The sequence below is a fragment of the Watersipora subatra genome, chromosome 1 (assembly GCF_963576615.1).
Source record: "Watersipora subatra chromosome 1, tzWatSuba1.1, whole genome shotgun sequence".
Taxonomy (NCBI): Eukaryota; Metazoa; Bryozoa; class Gymnolaemata; order Cheilostomatida; family Watersiporidae; genus Watersipora; species Watersipora subatra.
Window position 1 is genome coordinate 13,164,873 of NC_088708.1, and position 19,940 is coordinate 13,184,812.

At 35.5% G+C, this 19,940-nt stretch overlaps 1 protein-coding gene across 1 annotated transcript; it reads left to right on the forward strand.

Annotated features, from left to right (window-relative positions):
• Window positions 1-1,888: 1,888 nt before the first annotated feature.
• On the forward strand, window positions 1,889-19,627 carry LOC137385656 (transmembrane 9 superfamily member 3-like). The gene is made up of 13 exons (XM_068072167.1): window positions 1,889-2,077; window positions 8,886-9,081; window positions 9,307-9,429; window positions 10,832-10,986; window positions 11,678-11,755; window positions 12,611-12,742; window positions 13,118-13,379; window positions 13,471-13,601; window positions 13,740-13,948; window positions 14,454-14,600; window positions 14,913-14,996; window positions 17,816-17,892; window positions 19,234-19,627. The coding sequence occupies exons 1-13, from the start codon at window positions 1,997-1,999 to the stop codon at window positions 19,299-19,301; spliced, it is 1,743 nt and encodes a 580-aa protein (XP_067928268.1). The 5' UTR covers window positions 1,889-1,996; the 3' UTR covers window positions 19,302-19,627.
• The last annotated feature ends 313 nt before the right edge of the window (window positions 19,628-19,940 follow it).

The window sequence follows — 19,940 nt, forward strand, 5'->3', positions numbered from 1 at the left end:
ATGAAATATACCAGCTTTCTCTTTTGATCTTTTTGTCTCTTTTGACAGGTTATTTTTGTCTCATTAGTTAGATTTACATATGATGCATACTTCATAAATACTTGATATAATGTGACATCGGAATTTCTAAGCCACTGCCTGTTTTCATAAAACTTCAAAAATATTTGCATTACATCACTCCTCTTCTTACTATATCAGATATCAAAGACACACAGCACAGACTGTTTTTGCAGCATCACTAAATTGTCAGCTTGTTTTGAAGATGATGACCGACCGAGTCATAGGTCATCTGCTTTTGCGTATGAGTTGACAGAATTAGTTGCTAACATTATAGCTAAGAGCAATCCACCCAGGCAAATAATATTGTATTTGCCTGGGTGCATTGTGTATAGGGCTTTTGTACGGTAGTTAGAAGTTAAAAAAAGTTTATTAGACTAAAAATTCTAGACTTTTATTTATAAGAAAGTCAGAATTGACAAAGTAGATGTTGGTGTCCCAAAGCGGTCTCTTATTGCTCCAGTATTATTTTCAATATACTGTATATAAATGATCTTATAAATGATAGCAGATTTGACAAAGTAATTTGGGAGCTGAGGAGTAGCAGGAAACATGTTTAGATCAAACGATATAATAGAGCTCTCTCATACCACTGCTCTGCTGTAGGATTGTTGGTAGAATGCCAAATTTCAAGCGGATCGAGAAACAGAGTGGTGATTGTAAAAGCAAAGTAGTCAGCCGACAGGAACAATGCTATTGGTGATATCAGTGTTTAACTTAAACGTGTGTCTATGAGCACTAACCTGTTAAAAGTTGTCATAGAGTCGTATCAGTAATGATAAAAGCTTCAACCCTGAGCATCATCAAGGCAATTATTATAGCCTTGATATAGCCAACTATTATAAATAGTAGGCAGTTTGCTAACTAAAAGTCATTGTAGAAACTTTCATAGAGACTCCATGCATGCCAACAAGCATCCATCTATGTCAGCAAACAACAAGTATTTAGCCAGCAGCATGGGAATGCGAGTCATTGAGTTAGTGGCCTCTCTCAAGGTAACCTAAGGTTGATTTGAAGATGCCGGTGTCAACTCCTCAAACCACCTCTGACGGAAAAATAGGACTTTGAGAATGAACACATTTTTCTTTCGCTGATGCTGTCAATAAATGCATTGAATGGCATAATATTTTTAACAAAATGACCTTTGGTCAATCAGATAATCTGAATTCAATTGCAGTTGTATACAAAGCATGATGAGATAGAGTAGTAAACTGTTAATAGGAATACTACAGACTACCAGCTTAGGTATTATTGTCAACAAAATAGCATCAACCAAGGGTTCAATTTAGCTCCTAAAAACAATGGCATTCTCAAATTACACAGTGAGTCATTTAATTGTAGGGTGAGAATAATTGGGAATGCTAAAAACGAACTGATTGTAATTCTTGTAAAAACAAATACTGAAAATTATAGTAAATAAGAAAACTTTAAAGACATAACTTTAAGACATAAACATAATAAAGTAAAGGTGTAATTAAGCAATACAATAAAATACAAAAATCATGAACTGAATTTGAGTCCTAATTAGCTACTTGGCATTGCATATAAAGATCTGTCATTAAAACATGTAAGATTCAATTCATCATAATATAAAAAGTCGAGTAGGAATTTAGAAGACAAAACAGCCAACGGGTTTTTGCCGCATTTCTTGAACATTATCATTCTTGTGACATAAGTCAGAAGTATAGTGAATTATTAGATAATGCATGATAATATTGAAGTTGTCTACTTTGTGCAATGATTTTCAGTAGCAGAAAAATCCAAATGTCTTCCTCGAGATTTCCTTCAATGCGCCCTCTAACGACATTTACGACGTGGCTTGACGCTCTACGGTATACGTTGGAGAAAAAATAATGAAGTTGCGCAGTTGAAGTGACAAAACTTATTTTGTTGATGCTAACTATAGTTTCAAAAGTCTAGCATCCGTCATTTAACCAGCATGAATAGATGTGGAATTTTCGTAGCTGTTATTTTGGCTATTGTTACTAAAAGTTGTTTATCAGACGAACACACACACGTGGTGAGTGCTTAGCTATGCTAACCAAAATATTTAGCTATATTTCACTTTGTAGTAAAATGATTGATATTTGATATTGGAAAACATTTTTTTTTAAATGTAGTCATGGTTAATCAGTAGTAGCAACGAGTAAGACACTTGGAGTGCTGCTATCGTCGGTTTGTTGGCAAAAACCTGTTGCCAGATCTGTTAAATGTGCCGGTTTCTGTCTACGCTTGGCCAGAATACCGTATAGGCATTGATATTTAGTTTTACAATATAGTAACCGGTTTTAACCGATATTTAGAAACATTAATTTTCCATAATGTGTCCGTTAAATGATGAGTGTGTGCGTAAATAAAATGCGAGCGTATGCCTGAAGTATTTGGATAACAATTAGAATATTGCGTACCCCTTTCTTTTATTTAATAAATCACCAAACTATAATTTCTGCACACAAAGGTTTCGTAAATCTGTTTTTATTCAGATTAGCTTTCCCTAGTTTTTCATTAAAATAAGGTGGCAATTGGGTTGTTCAATGCCTTGTAATTAGGCCATACCTGCCAACTCTCACGCATTGGGTGTGAGACTCACGCAATCACCCCAAAGAAAAAATGAAAATGCGTGAGATTTTTGCCCCAATTTCTACAATTTTATATATATTATCATTGATACATCAATTGCCTCAAAACCAAATCTCACGCATTGCCCCACTCTTGGGTTGGCCTGTCTGAATTAGGATTCAGCTACAATTTTATTTGAATTTGCATACGTAACATCACGAATGGCCATTGTAAACTTGTGAATACTGACCAACTCAAGGTAGATGCCGACTAACGGTTTAAGTAAAGCTCCTCTCACTTATCACAAGCAAACAATGTCTATAACAATTTTGTTAGTACCAAGTTATCCACTAAAAGCTAATTTAATAGTCAGTATTGCAAGAATGATTTCAAGAGGTTTTGTACTCAGATTCTCCCTTAAATAAAGCATTGCTATATTTTGAGATTCTTTAGAATGAATACATTGCTAGAACGCATTGGCAATGCTAGTTTTTGAGTAGAGCAAAGCATATGTTTTAGTAAGACATGGTTTTTTTGTGAAGCGAGTTCATCAATGTGGGCATAGCTTTAATGAAAAGTTTGCAAACGGGTCTGTTTAAGCTGGACACATTGAACAAACAAAAACGCTTAAACAAGATAATGCTCCAACTGTGATAAGGATAGCTAAGATGGAAATATAGATCAAGAACAGTAATAAAAGTTTTGTTACTCATCTTAGTGGTACGGTATGCGGCCAATGTCAGCATGCTCAAAAAGTTTGAAATGTATAAGTTCATTCATTTCACAGCGCGTGATGCTTGGGGTACAGTTCTATGCTAATATCAAATGGCCAAAAGTATTTTTGTCGTCTTATTTCTAGTCAAGGCAGGCTACTGCAGTCAGCATCTACAGTAAATTGTTGAAGTTTGACTTGTAACAAAATTCACATTAGAGTTATTTGGTACCAAAAGGTTCACCATGTCTTACTCTGCTGTGTTGTAGATGCAAAATATGTAGAAATGTGATTACAAACCCTTGAAAGCTCAAAAGTTAACAGTTAATCGCAGCCATCGCGAAAACGACGTAGGTTGGAACCCATCTCCAAGACAGCTCAAATGAGATGTAGTTGAACTCGATGCGCTTGTGCTTACACTTTCATGCAACCTCACTCGTCGAAATATTTTCACTTATATACTTCACACATTCAATAAAACCATGTCTAATGTCCTTACGCGTCTATTTTATCATCACTGTAATGCTGTCACATTGAGCACTGATATCTCAAAACCTAGCCTAAAAATTAATTTAATTTTTTAACCTTAGCTTGAAGGAGTGCATATCATCCTCTGATAACCATGAGGAGCCTGTTGGTCACCTGTGCTAGTCAAAAAATGTTGCAGAAATTATTCGTGCTATTTGGCAGAAAGTATGGGTCACATGATCAGATTACGACAAGATGATTAGACCAAGCCGAAACAAAACTGTAAAGTAGCGAGCATATATATTCGATACAGCCTTTTTGGTAGAACCCGAAGTGTTTGTCATAAACTAGTGCTACGAAACGTTTTATATTGAGCCTTTTATTGGCCTTCCAATTCACATGATAACAGCACGTGTCAAAACAATAACCACTTCGAGTTGAGTATGCCGTTGTCATAAAGGGATTCCAAACTATAGCGTTTTCGTGATGGTTGCGATTAAATGTTCGTTTTTGAGCTTTTAAGAGCTTGTAATCACATTTCCACATATTTTGCTCCCACAACACAGCAGAGTAAGAAATGGTGAACCTCTTGATACGAAATAACTGTAATGTGAATTTTGGCGCAAATCAACCTTTAAAGAACTGGTCAGGACAATTGTATTATTGGAGATTTTTTTAAATCCTACTTTGTGTTCTTATGACATATGCAAAGTATCAGCTTTACTATTACTGTAAATGTACATGCAACTTTTTCTTCTGGCCTAACAATTTGATTCAAGTATACTCATTGTATAGTTTATTAAACTGGCTGTTAAAATAATATAGATGCAATCAAGTTTCTTTGGCTTAATAATAACTAAATGCAATGTTATCAACAACAAAACATTTCCCTTTGTGTTAACAGTTTAATTTGTGACTGTTTCAATTCAATCTAAAACGGTTAGATTTTTTCAAGAGTTATTGAATTTATCCCCAGATGTTTGGGAAAAATTGCTCTTTACCAGCAAATACAGTGGGAAACAGAAGGTAAATTGTATTTTTTATAAGGAAGGCATGGAAAATGTCGAAGTTTAACATGAGAAAATATGGGTTGGTTTTATTTCTTAACCTTTCAGAAAATTAAACTGTAAATAATCAACTAGTTGATGAACTTTTGTCAGTTCTATCCCACCAAGTAACATATGTTTCACAACTTAGAATAACCAAAAGACCCACGCTCATTCTGTTCTTGAAAGTTTATTTCATCCTATCAACCTAGATTACAAGGATTGAATATATGGTTACTATTAGCCTTTATTTTTCTGAAGTATTTCACTCAATGCAAATATTGATTAAAAAGAATTTTACCCGAACGAAGACTCCTACAATTTAGTGCTCACAGGATGTGTAGCCATTATCTATAATAAAGTTATAGTACTATTTGCTAACAACAGACAATAACTTCAAAGTGAAATGCCCAAATTATCTCATTATTTAACTACAAGCATATACAACTTGGCTATAAAAGTTTTGGGAAGAGAACGAAGTCCATGTCACCATCTGCTCGGAATTGCATTTTGTTTTACTCTTGCTTTTGTGTCATATATTCAGGGTTAACTCGACTTGAAAATTCTTTGACTACGGCTAGTGGAACTGTGAAAGACCATCTGATAGCTTGCTAAAATGCTCCAGTGCTCTTAGTTTCATTGTAAATAGTTCATTTATACCATAGAGAGGCAGCAAGAAGTATAATATTTTGAATTTATTGCCCTATTTTGACTTGTGATGTTTTTCCCCTTTCATCCCGGGGTATTCAGGGCGGACGGCTAAAATCGTGTTTTTCCCAGTAGTATTTACCGCCCTGGGAAAAACCTTTCAACCCTGATCTGAAGTGAACTTGGGGTGAATGTCGTTAGTGATTTGTTTCAAAAAATCAATTTAAACTGTAAACATGCATGTCAGTTTTTTTATGATATCACAGAGCACTACTTGAAATACTTGTCGAAACACTTCGCTGCTGTTAATTATTTGCATACGTATAATAAACCCTAGATATGTGAATAATCAAAATAAGTGAGGATAGTATGAATATGAGTGGTTAGTAATAAATAGCATGACGCAACGTCATAGTGATGTGTAGAGTGAATCAGTTGATCTATGAATTCCAATTGACTTAACACTAAAAACTGCACGATTTTTTCATAGTTTGCATCTGAGACTGCATATTTTATTGAAAATATATAAAACTGACTTTGGATGAGAAAGGCAAGAATCTTACACATATGGTAATAGATAATACCAATGATTTAGAACCTTCTATATCATTGATAATACAAAGAGTGACCAAATAGAAATTATACTAATAATAAACTAATGAATCAAATGAGATTTAGAAGCAGTTAAGCTGGACTACTGTATTAAACACCCAATAGACATGACTGAAAACAACTAGAGATAGTTTTTATCTAAGGTTGGTTGAACTAGATTCCTGCTTTAAAGTGGCATAGTGTATTCTGATTTTAATATAGCGATTTACTATAGTGTTGAGTAGATTGGTGGCATGCACTGTGCATGTAAAACCTTGATTGAGGTTATGTAATAAGACATACATGTATGTTATTGTCTGTGATGTTACTTGTTAGATAACTCTCTGTGTGATACTATAGCACTACATATGTGAACGTATGCACTTTTCTGCAGCAATACTTATTCGACCTGACCTATCAATGGGGTTGGCTTCACCAATCTTCCTCTGTTTTTAACTGAGATTAGGTTTATGTCATCACTACTTCTACTTCCCACTACTTCTACATTGGTCAAGAACTTGATACAGTCATCACATTTGAGTTAGAAAGAATTGCTGATCACCGAACTCATCTTCACCTTCCTCAGCGTTTGTCTTTTCCTTCTTCCTTTTTCTAACCAGAGAATGTAGTAGGAATTGGCCAGTTTTTTCAGCCCTGCTTACATTCAGACCAATACAGTTAGAATTGGGACTTAGTGTGATCTCTGCTTTTATGAGCAGTGCTCGAAGTGCAGATCTAAAACATTGCACATTCAGGTTATTGTTATAGTCACCCTTAGATCGTATCGTGGAAAACAGAGTCTCAATGTGATCCTGGTTGATATTAAAGGCTAGGAAATAGTTGATGTAAGTGTAGTTGCTGAAAAAATATTGAGCAATGCCGTGTACAGATTTGGCTGCTGACTCAAAACCAATGATGGTTTTCCTATTATTTTCCACTAGCAGCTTTCCGCTTGGTGTTTTTAATTGGCATAGATATTGTTATGATAGCTTATGATATTGTTAAAAACTTTTTGTTTTGGGTTCAATTGATGACATTTCACAAAGAATTTGGTCTTATTGTTATGTTTATGACTTATAAAATAGTATGACAAGCATGCTTTCACTGCTAAACTCATTGCTCAACTGAAGGCTATGTTGCCGTGATGCACATCACTGTGACATGACGTCGTGAAAACGGTAGCCAATTATATGCCTCACTTTTGCTCCATTGTAATGAAAGCTATTCGCCAATCTAGGGTTTATTATATCTACGATTATTTGTGACTGAAATTTTGAAACTAAACAAATGCTTTATTACTGAGCATCAATGTTTAAAATGTCAGTCATTTTCTGTATAGTCATGCATGCTTGGTTATATTATCTATAACAATGTGTGGTATTATTTCATGTTTCTGCGTAAAAGTAGTTCAAATGGTTATTTATGCTCCACTCGTCTTGCCTGCCACTAGTCGTTATATATCATCTAATAAACCGAGGGAAAAAGTGATTTCATGGATTTGGTAAACTGCATTTTAATTAAATTAAATTGTTTGATCCTCGCAGCACAATTACATGCCAGACGTTGATGTGTAATTAATTCGAGTTTCAAAAAGATAAACTAATCTATTGAAATCCCTTTACAAATGTAAATATAACTGATCAAGTTTTGGCTTTTCGTAAAAAGATTAATCATATCAAATGCTAACAACTAGGTAAATGTAATTGGCACTTTTAGAAACATGCTGGATACATTAAAATTCAAAACTGTATTATTTTTTGGACTTGTATTGTTGATGGCAATCTTAAAGAAGGTGTATCATTAGCAAAGCCAGTTTATTTTTTAAATTGAGTATGAAGCAGATGACTCTACATTAATTGAGAATGATTCCTTTATAAAATGTTTTGTAATCAGTCGGCATGCTTATCGCCAACACTTACGCGGATCGATGAATAATGCGAAGTCTCGCCATTACGATTAAGTATTCAACTATATACATGACTAACTATAAATATGAATGCTTAGTCAAAACATTTGTTACCCGTTGTTTCTTGTTTCAGGCTTCTATGTCTGGCTACACACAACCAGCATGTTGGCCTACGCCAAAACTGACGCAACTGTGATTGATAGAAATGATTGATTATAATCATCTCAATCCATTTTATTATTTTCCAGTATAATAAACAAGCTTTGTGCAAGATTGACTTTTGTACAATGATTACAACAGCGCTTCACACAAACAATTATTCACATGTGGAGAAAGATTTTTTGGGACAGCTATGTTATTAAGTTTCATAAAACATTTCAGATAATTCGCTTGGTATTTAAATATGTTCAACGCTTGTTTTATAGTCTAATGTATGTCCTGAACGTAGAGTATGTTTGTACTTGGCTGTATTCATCATTAACATATAGGGTTTTTCTAGCAAAATATAGCAACACAGATAGCTGCATAAATGTTATTTCTATAACAAATCTTTGATGATTCGTATATTAAATAATAAATATCCTGGCGACACTCAAATAATCATAGTGAAAAATTTAGCAAAGACGTCATGTACTTCACACGATTTAGGCTAATTCTCAAACATTTGTTCTTATTTCACATCGTAAGTTGAGGTTTGACTAATGCATATGAATACATGAAGTATTGCATTGTCAGTAATTAAAATGCTTAGTTGTCAGCATTTTAACAGTTCATCAGGGTTGTTGTATCCGACAACTGTTTATTTAGCTATCTAAAAGCAAAAGATTACTTTATATCAATGATAGGTTCTGTTGATCAAAGATAGTGTGTTATATATGTGTTACTTGATGGTTTGCAGTATCAAGATGAAGAAGAGGTCGTACTGTGGATGAACACTGTTGGTCCATACAGTAATCGTCAAGAAACGTATGAGTATTATTCACTGCCATTTTGTGCTGGACCAAAGTCATCAATTAGCCACTATCATGAGACACTTGGGGAGGCGCTTCAGGGTACCGAGCTCGAGTTCAGCGGTCTCGATATTGACTTCAAAAGTATGATATGCGTGTTTCCTGTCGTAGGTGCTAGATCTCGATTACTTATCAAAAATGCTTAGTTCTTAGTAGAGGCCATGTCACCATTCTTTCACCACGTATTTGGCTGCAGTTTGGAAAATTCAAAATTTATATTATTTATGTCAAAAGTTAGGCCTTACCTAATATTATCACTGATTTGCTATTTTACCCACTTTTGTACTGAATAATGATGTCAATTTGTAGCTAACATTGTCTCCACCAAATACTGTCAGATAACATTAAGCGAAGAAAAACTCTTTGCTCTAACATATGCTGTCAAGAACCATTACTGGTACCAGATGTACCTTGACGATTTGCCTATTTGGGGTAAGGACTAATACAATCTATTATTTCAGCTGTTCTCCTATGTTAGTTTGGACTTTTCCAAAATTAGCATTATACAGTCAAACATGGATAACTCGCCCACGGATCACTCGAACACATGGTTAACTCGAACGGTTTCTTTGGTCCATTCCCACGTAATGATAAATTGCTATAGATAACTCGAACTCAACACTGTTAACTCAACACTGTTAACTCAACTGTTTTTTGCCCAACGGCTACCGAAACTGTTGTTATCGCTTTAGACAATCATTTCATTCCAAGCCATAGAGGTAAACCTCAACTTTTCGTAATTGATAAGCGTCGTTATTACCACCATCGGCAAAATATTTTTGTCAATGACTTTTCTAAAGGTTTGGTGAAATTTGATTTATGCCAAACATCCGCTTAGCGATCGCCCTTCGGAAGCAAGGTAAAGTGAGGTAATCTTTGCATTAACTTCAAGAAAAATCGGCAAAATTGATCGTGGGTAAAACGCTCAAAAGAAAAAGACGTCTTTTCTTTTGAGCATTTTAACAACGATCAAGTTTTGCCAATGTCAATCTAAAAAACGTCCTGGCAATAACATCACCTCAAACAACAAACCAATCTCAAATGATAGAAAAATCTCTATACTTTTTGGTAAAAACATTTTAAACTTTACATTAGAAGCATTTAATTTGAAACAAGCCATTTGTGCTTTTGATTTATATTATAGTTTGTATATGTACATGTATCTACTAATAAATAAGTAAATACATGGACTTGTGACAGTGCGCTGATAACTTGAACGCTCTGATAATTCGAACACTTTCGCTCAGTCCCGTGAAGTTCGAGTTATCCATGTTTGACTGTAATTATACAGTAGCCATTTTATAATATTTTTCTTTTAGGTGTCGTTCCTTTTAAATATTTTTTCATTCTTAATTGCTCTACTTCTGCCAGATTTTACATGAACTCTTTATTCCTATGAGGAATTTATGTAAAATCTGCAGAAGGTTTGTCAGTTTTAAATTGTGCGAGTATATCTTGCTAGATTTGGAAATAGAGTAATCAAATATTGGTGGTATATCAACAGTGATCTTAATAAGCACCTTTGTGTATAACCGTGCACCCAAAATCATGTAAAGCTCGCATCGCCAGTAGAGAAATCGCCCGACAAAACTTAGGTTCAATCAGTTGCCTATGACAACCGTATGACTTATTGTAGCTCCTGGTTAAATGTTAAAAGTGTACAAAGGAGTATTGCTGAAAGTTGGATTAACGATTTAACAATCAGAACGAGTCTACACAATTTGCAACTAGCTAGGAAACCATGAGTGTGCTTTGCCTTGCCAAACTTTATAAAGACAATTTATTTATCTATGCACTAAGGGAATGTCTCATGATGTCAGTCACTCATCTGCAGGAATAGTTGGAGAAGTGAAGGATGGTGAGTACTACATATGGACTCACAAGAAGTTAGAGATAGGCTACAATGGTCAGCAGATAGTCGATGTGAACTTGACTAGTGACTCTAAGGTTAAACTATTAAAGGATACTGTCATTTCATTTTCCTATGAGGTAAGTGTACAAATACTCTTGTTGCTGCCCTCTGTGCATTTCTATAACGTACTCTTGTCCTTATCTTCTGTATATTTGTAGTACATACTCTAATCTCTACACTCTGTATATTTGTAGTACATACTCTAATCTTTACCCTCTGTATATTTGTAGTACATACTCTAATCTCTACACTCTGTATATTTGTAGTACATACTCTAATCTTTACCCTCTGTATATTTGTAGTACATACTCTAATCTCTACACTCTGTATATTTGTAGTACATACTCTAATCTTTACCCTCTGTATATTTGTAGTACATACTCTAATCTCTACACTCTGTATATTTGTAGTACATACTCTAATCTTTACCCTCTGTATATTTGTAGTACATACTCTAATCTCTACACTCTGTATATTTGTAGTACATACTCTAATCTCTACCCTCTGTATGTTTGTAGTACATACTCTAATCTCTACACTCTGTATATTTGTAGTACATACTCTAATCTTTACACTCTGTATATTTGTAGTACATACTCTAATCTCTATACTCTGTATATTTGTAGTGCATTTGTAGTATTTGTAGTATTTGTAGTACACTCTACATACTCTTGTCTCTACATTCTTTAACTAGTAGATACAATAGTTACTAGAATGCTCTATAATAAATTTTCTGTAATTTTTTGCAATTATTTGCAATTCTTTTAGGTTGTGTGGAAGCCATCAGAAATAAAATTCACTGATAGGTTTGATAAGTATCTTGACCCAAGCTTCTTCCAGCATAGAGTAAGTCCGTCTTCTACTGCTTATGCAGATTCTTTTGCTCCAGCCATCTTGCTTTATTATTACCGATATGGTAGCACAAGGTATAGGGTATCACTTTTCTGACAAAGACTTGCAGACGAAATATTTGTTTCAACTTTTTTTGTGCCAGGCCTGATAATAGCATGTCCTTGCAGTTTAAATACATGGCTGGTTATGAATAGTTCTATCAGACAATTTGTGATGAGTTATCATGTTATCCTACACCAAACTGACGAGACATGCGGAGGATTTATATGCTTCACAGACTATAAGTTAACTTATTAGATTTCTAAGTTTATATCAGCTCATTTGGCTCCTTGACATGCAAGTAGGCTGCAAGTAGGTTGCAAGTAGGCTGCAAGTAGGCTGGTGTGTCTAATTGAGCTGATCAAGGATAACAGTTACGCCTTTCTCAATCTTGAAAATCTCAGTCTTGATGTCCATCTGCCACTATATTGGTCACTATGTTAATATTCATCCGTCTTTTTAACTGAGATACGCTTTTGCTTGTCTCTTTTTCTTTGATCTTTCTTGTTTAGAGTTGAAGGTGTTTCTCTATTTGCAGAAGTTATCAAATGCCTTTTTCCATATGGGCGCATGTTTTACTTCTCTGTCTTCAGCAGTTATCAAATGCCTTTTTCCATATAGGCGCATGTTTTACTTTTCTGTCTGCAGCAGTTATCAAATGCCTTTTTCCATATGGTCGCATGTTTTACTTCTCTGTCTGCAGCAGTTATCAAATGCCTTTTTCCATATGGGCGCACGTTTTACTTCTCTGTCTGCAGCAGTTATCAAATACCTTTTTCCATATGGGTGCATATTTTACTTTGTTTGCAGATACATTGGTTTTCTATATTCAATTCATTCATGATGGTGATATTTCTGGTCGGACTTGTGAGCATGATCCTCCTCCGCACTCTTAGAAAGGACTATGCGCGCTACAGTAAAGATGATGAACTCGATGAGATGGTAAGCCATTTTAACGATGTAGATATCTGATCTTCCTTTCTCAGCTCACGTATATGGCACGATTGTTAATCAACATATTCTTGGTATGAATCTTCTCTCTTTTATTTGTTCAACTTGTCCAAATTGAGTGTGGTTAGTGCAATGCCCTAGGTGACAAGTGTCTTGTTTTTTCAAACCCGCACCAACTCTTCTACTTGTATATTCCACTCCCTTTGGGTATTTAAAGGGGTGCCCTCATCCCAAACTGCAGCTTTATCCTTTTCATTTTCCAGTGCATGAAGTCACCTCATCGTAAAACAGAAAATAGTCCTTTGTTTACCTTCGCATGTTTTGGTTCCTAATGTAATGGCGGCTAATGTAATGGTGTATTTTCAGGAAAAAGACCTGGGAGATGAATATGGATGGAAACAAGTACACGGAGACGTATTTAGAGCTCCTGCTTATCCTCTACTTTTCTCATCTATGATCGGCAGCGGATATCAGCTCATAGTGGTGGCTCTGTGTGTTATCCTTTTTGCCATGCTAGGGGACCTCTATCAGGAACGTGGCTCACTGCTAGGCACCGGGATTTTTGTTTACGCCGCCACTTCTCCAGTCAACGGATACTTTGGAGGCAGTCTTTACTCTCGACTCGGGGGTAAGTTATGCCGTCCTCGACCCTCTTACATATATTTATTGTTGAATAAATTATTATCTGTAATATAGTTTAATACAAATTCCTATTACAGGCAAGCAGTGGATAAAGCAGATGGTTATAAGCGCCGCGCTACTTCCTCTGAATGTCTGTGTCATGGTCTTCTTTATCAACTTTATTGCCATCTACTACCATGCCTCGCGCGCTATTCCTTTCGGCACTATGGTTAGTAGCTAGCCATCCACTTATTCATCTCTTGGTATTGTCTGCTAGCCTCATGTTGATGTTTAAAATAGTTAGTTCATATGTCTACTCTCCATCTTGTTTTACATAACGCGTGTTTGGTGTGTCTGTATGTTGCAGGTAGCGATTGCCTGCATTTGCCTGTTTGTCATCCTTCCACTTACCTTGGTCGGCACAGTGCTTGGCAGAAATATCTCTGGGCAGGCCAACTACCCTTGCAGAGTCAATGCCGTCCCCAGGCCCATTCCAGAAAAGAAATGGTTTATGGAACCAGCTGTTATCACCCTCATGGGTGGAGTCCTTCCATTCGGCTCTATCTTCATCGAGATGTGAGTCTAGAATGGTTTCGAATCTTTGTATGGAATTCTCTGTTGCCATTTGTGGCGCTTTGCTGTTGCAGGCTTATCAGATTTAATAAAATACCACAGGACATTGTGTTGGATGGTATGCTGCGGTGTTGTTTGGGCAGGTACCCCGCAGCTGATGACATGGGACAGTATGTCGCAGGTGTCAGTGTTAGATGGTATACTACATGGGTTGGTGTTAGATGTTATATTACAGGTATTGCAAAGTCCCAGCTGCCTAGTTCTCTTACATCTTTGAAAAGCGCAAGATGCCAAATGTATTCTTGCGTGCCTTTGTAAATACAGATTATCATTAATCAACCTTTTGCATCAATAACACTCATTTTGTGATTATGTGTTCACCGGTTCACCCACTTGAGTAAGTTTTATCACACAATATGCAGGAGTTATTACACTAACATCAAACCAATGAAACTGTTAGATGTTGTTCTGATGTTTTACCATCTAGTGTTTTCATTATTGCTTGCAGGTACTTTATTTTCACCTCATTCTGGGCCTACAAGATATACTATGTCTATGGTTTTATGCTCCTCGTCTTTCTCATTATGGTTGTTGTGACTGTCTGCGTGACGATCGTCTGCACCTACTTCCTGCTCAATGCTGAGGACTACCGCTGGTATGTAGAGTTACCCTTAGTCAGTCTTGATGTATGTGTATTGCGAGGTACCATCGTACCATGGTCCAAGTATTCGAGTATGTCGTTAGCACTTATAGCTAGCATTATTATACTGTTTGTGTGTTGAACATAACCTGTATAGAGAGTCCTCACACTTGTTGTTTTGTTTTGCCAGATTCTGACTAGTAGCAGAGCCAATTGGCCATAGTTTATAACTTAGCTGTGATAGGGATAGGGTTACTGTTGTTCTATCATTGATTATCATAACACTGCATCACTGCATGCAGGTATATCTACCTCATTCCATTGTAGGCAGTGGACGAGTTTCTGTTCTGCTGGATCTATATCTATGTATATCTATATGTATGCATTCTACTACTATTTCTTTAAAACCAAGTGAGTATCCATTATTGTTGATAGAGGCATTCAATAACAATAGGTAAGGATTGAGGTAGCGGTTGCAAAGTTCATCAACTAATCAATAATTTCATCAATGCTCATATGCATCGTTATGTCCTTGCTGACTAGATGTTGCTATACAGTAGACGCTCCTATAACGTATAACTCGTACAATGTATACTTCCATTAACGTATACCTCCTATAACGTAAATTTCAGATAATGTAAAAAATTTATGTGAAGTTTTTGCTTCGTACTACATAAAATTCCATATAACGTAAAGTGTCAAGCCGGAGAGAAAAAATTATGTGTTTATAGCGTTATATCTATTATATATACACAACTTCAATGACATTCTAGTTCGTCATAATAGGTCGTCAGATGCGTCGACAAAACAGATAATACATGTAGTTAGCTGCGCAGTTGTTCATAAATATTTAAAGGCGATCATTTGGTGCAAGTGTGACAGCGTCGATATACCAATCTGAATGTCATGAGTTGGAGTATTGTCAGAAGTTATCTTTTATCCTAACCTTGACCCCCTGGGCACAGATAGACGACGAACAGGTAGACACACGCTCTTTTTATAGTAAAGTAAGTTTTTGTTTTGCTTTATTGCAGACTTATAAAATATTTGTTGTTAGTTTTACTTTGCTGAGTAGACTAAACCGTTGAGAAAGAATAAGGAAATTGTTGGAAATGAACGTTGAAGATGTGCGCCCCTCATCAAATTATTGTAAAATTACCTCAATCACGGTCTACAAAACCAGTGAGATTGATGATAAAAAGGAGAAAAGTTTTCGAGGCCAACCAATAACAGTAACAGTACTGCTGTTGCGGTACAGCCCACAAATTAAAAGTGTAAGCCAAGTTTTCCTTATAGTATGGTCAAAGGGATGAGTTTTAAAAAATCTTGGAACAGAGTAGGCAATTTACATGTATTTTACTGTTATTATAACGTAAATTCCCTATAACATAAATGTTCCTGGAATGGATTATTAACGTTGTAGGAGCGTCTACTGTACTGGTGGGATTTCCTGTTTCCATCACTACATGTATTTCATAAATGTCTAGATGGCACTATACTGGTCTGGCACATTGACAGCTCATATCCAGCCTTTTTGGGCACAATTAAAGTTTTGCTTTATCTGAAAGTTTACTAAGTTGCTGCTGTGCCATACTGTGATATGTAGACGATATTGGTAATATTGTGTGCAAATCACACACGTATGTAGTTTACATTTTATATACGCACTACTGAATGCCTTTGATAAAAGTCTTTGCACAGAAAATTTAATTCTATTTAACATATAGCAACATTTACCATTCTAACTTTTAAACCTCATATCATAAGAAAAGTGTTTTGTGCTGGTCAAATAAATTAAAAATAAATAGAACAAATAAAGGTTTTCAAACCATAGTAAATTTAAAATTTCATAACTTTCAACAACGTACATATTTTAATAACGTACAGTGGAACTTTGGTTCTCAAGCATAATCCGTTCCAGAAGGTTGTTCGAAAAGGCTTTCAAACTGTCAAACAACTGTTGCTTTCATACTTTATATCAGGAAAAAATGTTTTGTGCAGGTCAAATAAATTAAGAAACAAAATAAAACAACTATAAAAGTGTTTAAATGTAAATGTGAAATAATTAGCAAATAATAGCTAAATTAAGTCTGTTTGCTATGGTTACAATAAAAGATAATTAGGTAAGATGATTATGATGTGTGCGTGGGAGGGTGGGTGGTGTGATGTTTGGGTCTGTGTGTGTGGTGTGTGCGTGCGTGTAAAAAAAGGTTACTGTTTTAGCAGAAGTTATCCATCAAAACTTTAAATACGATGATAATGGTACCTCCCGATACTGGTACAAATTTAAAAATGAGATATCGGACTGTCTTTGTCTGACTGAACGGAGAGCGAATGCAGAGGCTATTTCTACTCGAGATAATACAATTGTTCGCATGAAAAGTATTAGCCTTTACCAATTTAGCAATAGAAAAATGAAAAACTGGAAATAGAAGTATAACGGCACATTTGAAATTGAAACAGCACATTAAAAAATTACAAATTAAAAATAGGTAATTGTAGCAAAAAATTATTTTTTAAACAGTTTCAATAAGTAGCAAATGTAAAAAGGCAATATTAGTTAATAATCAAAAGTGCACATTTAGCGTGTGCATATGGTATACAGTATATATGATATATACATATGGTATACGGTATATATGATACATACATATGGTATACAGTATATATGATGCATGATAATAGCAATAGAATGCTAAGGGCTAAATAGAATTGCGGTTGCAATCTTCATGCGTTCAAATCCAGCACGCAGCGAGCTTTTAATTCCAAAATTTTAATAGCGATAGCCGGACATACCAAAGTACACACAGACACACAAACTTTGAGAAATATTTATATAGATATATACAAAATTACGGATTCTTCTAAAAAAATATCAATTCAGCATAGGCAGCATTCATACTGAAAAACCACACTTACTATCTATATGATGTAATATCAATTAATTGTGCCATAGTTTTTCTTGTTGGCTTGCATGTTTGTGGAGTTGTGTGGACTTGTCAATCTTCCTCTTCACAGCCTTTGAGCTTTAATCTACATGTGATAAAATATTAGTTGATATCTTATGATTGCCTGTTTGACTAATGCCTATGGTACGCATGATCAACAATGTTGAGCTGACGGAGATTTATATATATATTTATTACTTTATTGGCAATATAATACAGAGATGTTGAGTTCAGGTTATTCATAGAGTAAGCCTGTACACTCATTCTTTTTATTTATTTTAGAATGTTTGGACTCTTTCAAACAACATTCTACTTTGGCTATATGGCCTTATTCAGCTGTGCTTTGGGAGTCATGACAGGTGGGTCATTCATGATTTATTTTGCGCCTGCATCAACCTTGTCTTCAAATACTTCTATGATTTTATCTCATCTCTTTGCAAATGATAATTTAATTTTTGTACCTCAAGCTTCTCTATTTGATATTGAGGATATGTCCATAGTCTATTCATGGGCCCTCAAATAGACTTCTGTAAGTATGTACATATATAATATACAGGAGTGTTACAACACATCTTATTGTGTGCTCAATAGACAACTCTCGACTACATTATTTTGCCAAGCCTGTAATACTTGAGAATTTTCCGTTGGTGTAGATTTGAGGTCGCCCTCCAAACTTGTTAAAAACAGTTTATTTTCTGGTTTTCAACATAATATTGTAAAACTGGGCAACATGTGCCAAGTTTACAGGCTTGAAGTTACAGCTCAGGCCCTCTGTACCTTGTACACTTGTTTACGTTGAACATTTTTCATTTGTGGCACACAAGTAAGCATGGTCACCTTGATTAACTCAGCGCATGCATGCATTATTCGTCGAGTTAAACCATAGCTGCCACGAACTGCTTTCATTGTTTGTTCATATGTAAATCAGACACGCTGATTTCGATTTTGCACTCAAAATAAAGATTGGTCCACTAACTTTCAAAGTTATTTTTGTTTTTGAAGGCTTTTTTACAGCGATTCAAAAACGGTGTCGCAATTGACACAACAAGCCCCGCCCATAAATATGTGACGTAACCTAGTTTTTTAGGGGATGTTTAGTCCGGTTTAGAATGTTAGAGATGGGTATCTTAAAAGCCGTTATTATCTAAATTCAGCCTGTAAAATAATCTCAGTCTTTTCTGAAAGATAGATAAGCTATTTAACATTGCTTGTAGCTTGTTACAGGAGCTCAAAAAAGCGCGATTTTATCACAAGCTAGCGTTGTTATTGCGCTTTTTGAGCTCATTTTTTCCGCCATTCAGCCTATTAAACATCCTGTAACAAGCTACAGGCAATGTTACATAGCATATCTAACTTTCAGAAATGACTGAAATTATTTGAAAGCTGAATTTAAAGAATAGTGGGTTTTAAGATACCCATATCTATCATTGTTGTTGTAGATTCTATTGCAGCCCTTAATATTGGGCTTTGGTTGGCATTTTTTCCTAAGGATAGTAATAATGTTATGACAGATTACGCAACAATTTCAAACAATGATCTGTTCTCAATTGGTACAGTTCCGCCGGTTACAAGTATTAATCAGTCCGGCAGATCAACTCTCTGTTGCAGCTGGGTACATTTCAGGAAACAAATTGAAGTATTTGTCAGTTGATCTTTCATAAAAAGTAATATTAACATATGCGCAATTTTGTATGTTACAGGAACAGTGGGCTATGTTGGCACAGGTATTTTTGTGCACACCATATACTCCACAGTGAAGATAGACTGAGTCTCAGGCACTCATCCGATTGTAACGATGTGGACTGCTGTCACACACCCAACTTCCTTTCTCTGCGTTCCTATTATTTTTGTTCTTCTAATAATGCTAATTGACTAGTGTGTGTAAATCGATTCAAGTAGCTATCATTTGCATGAGAAGAGATCTTGATGTGTGATGCGATATGATGCACACGATTAGATATGACTGTAGAGGTGGTAGAGCTGCTTGTTTTATTCTTCTTTGTATATATGTGTGCTATTCACATTTTTGACATGCTCCAGTCATATGTGAGGAAATCTCTTATAGCGCAGCAGAATACACAAATTATTTATTGACACACTTCTCTCTTTACATCCAGTTTGGTATGTCTTTGATTTTGCTCAGTGACTCCTTGTCTCATTCATCAGCTCAAATTAACTTTATCCGTAAGAGGTAGAAAAATCATGCTTGGCATTTTGCCAAATTGCAGTCTTATTAGCTTGTTGCATAATCAGGCTATTATTATCATTGTGTGTAGGAGCCTCATAGGGAGTAACCTTTTCTTTACCGCTGTACATCGCGTGCACTGGCAAAAAACGCATTGAAGAGGTTGTGCATAGTTCTGAAACAAGACATAGCAGCCATTCCCTTGTAAGTGGTGCTGGGCAT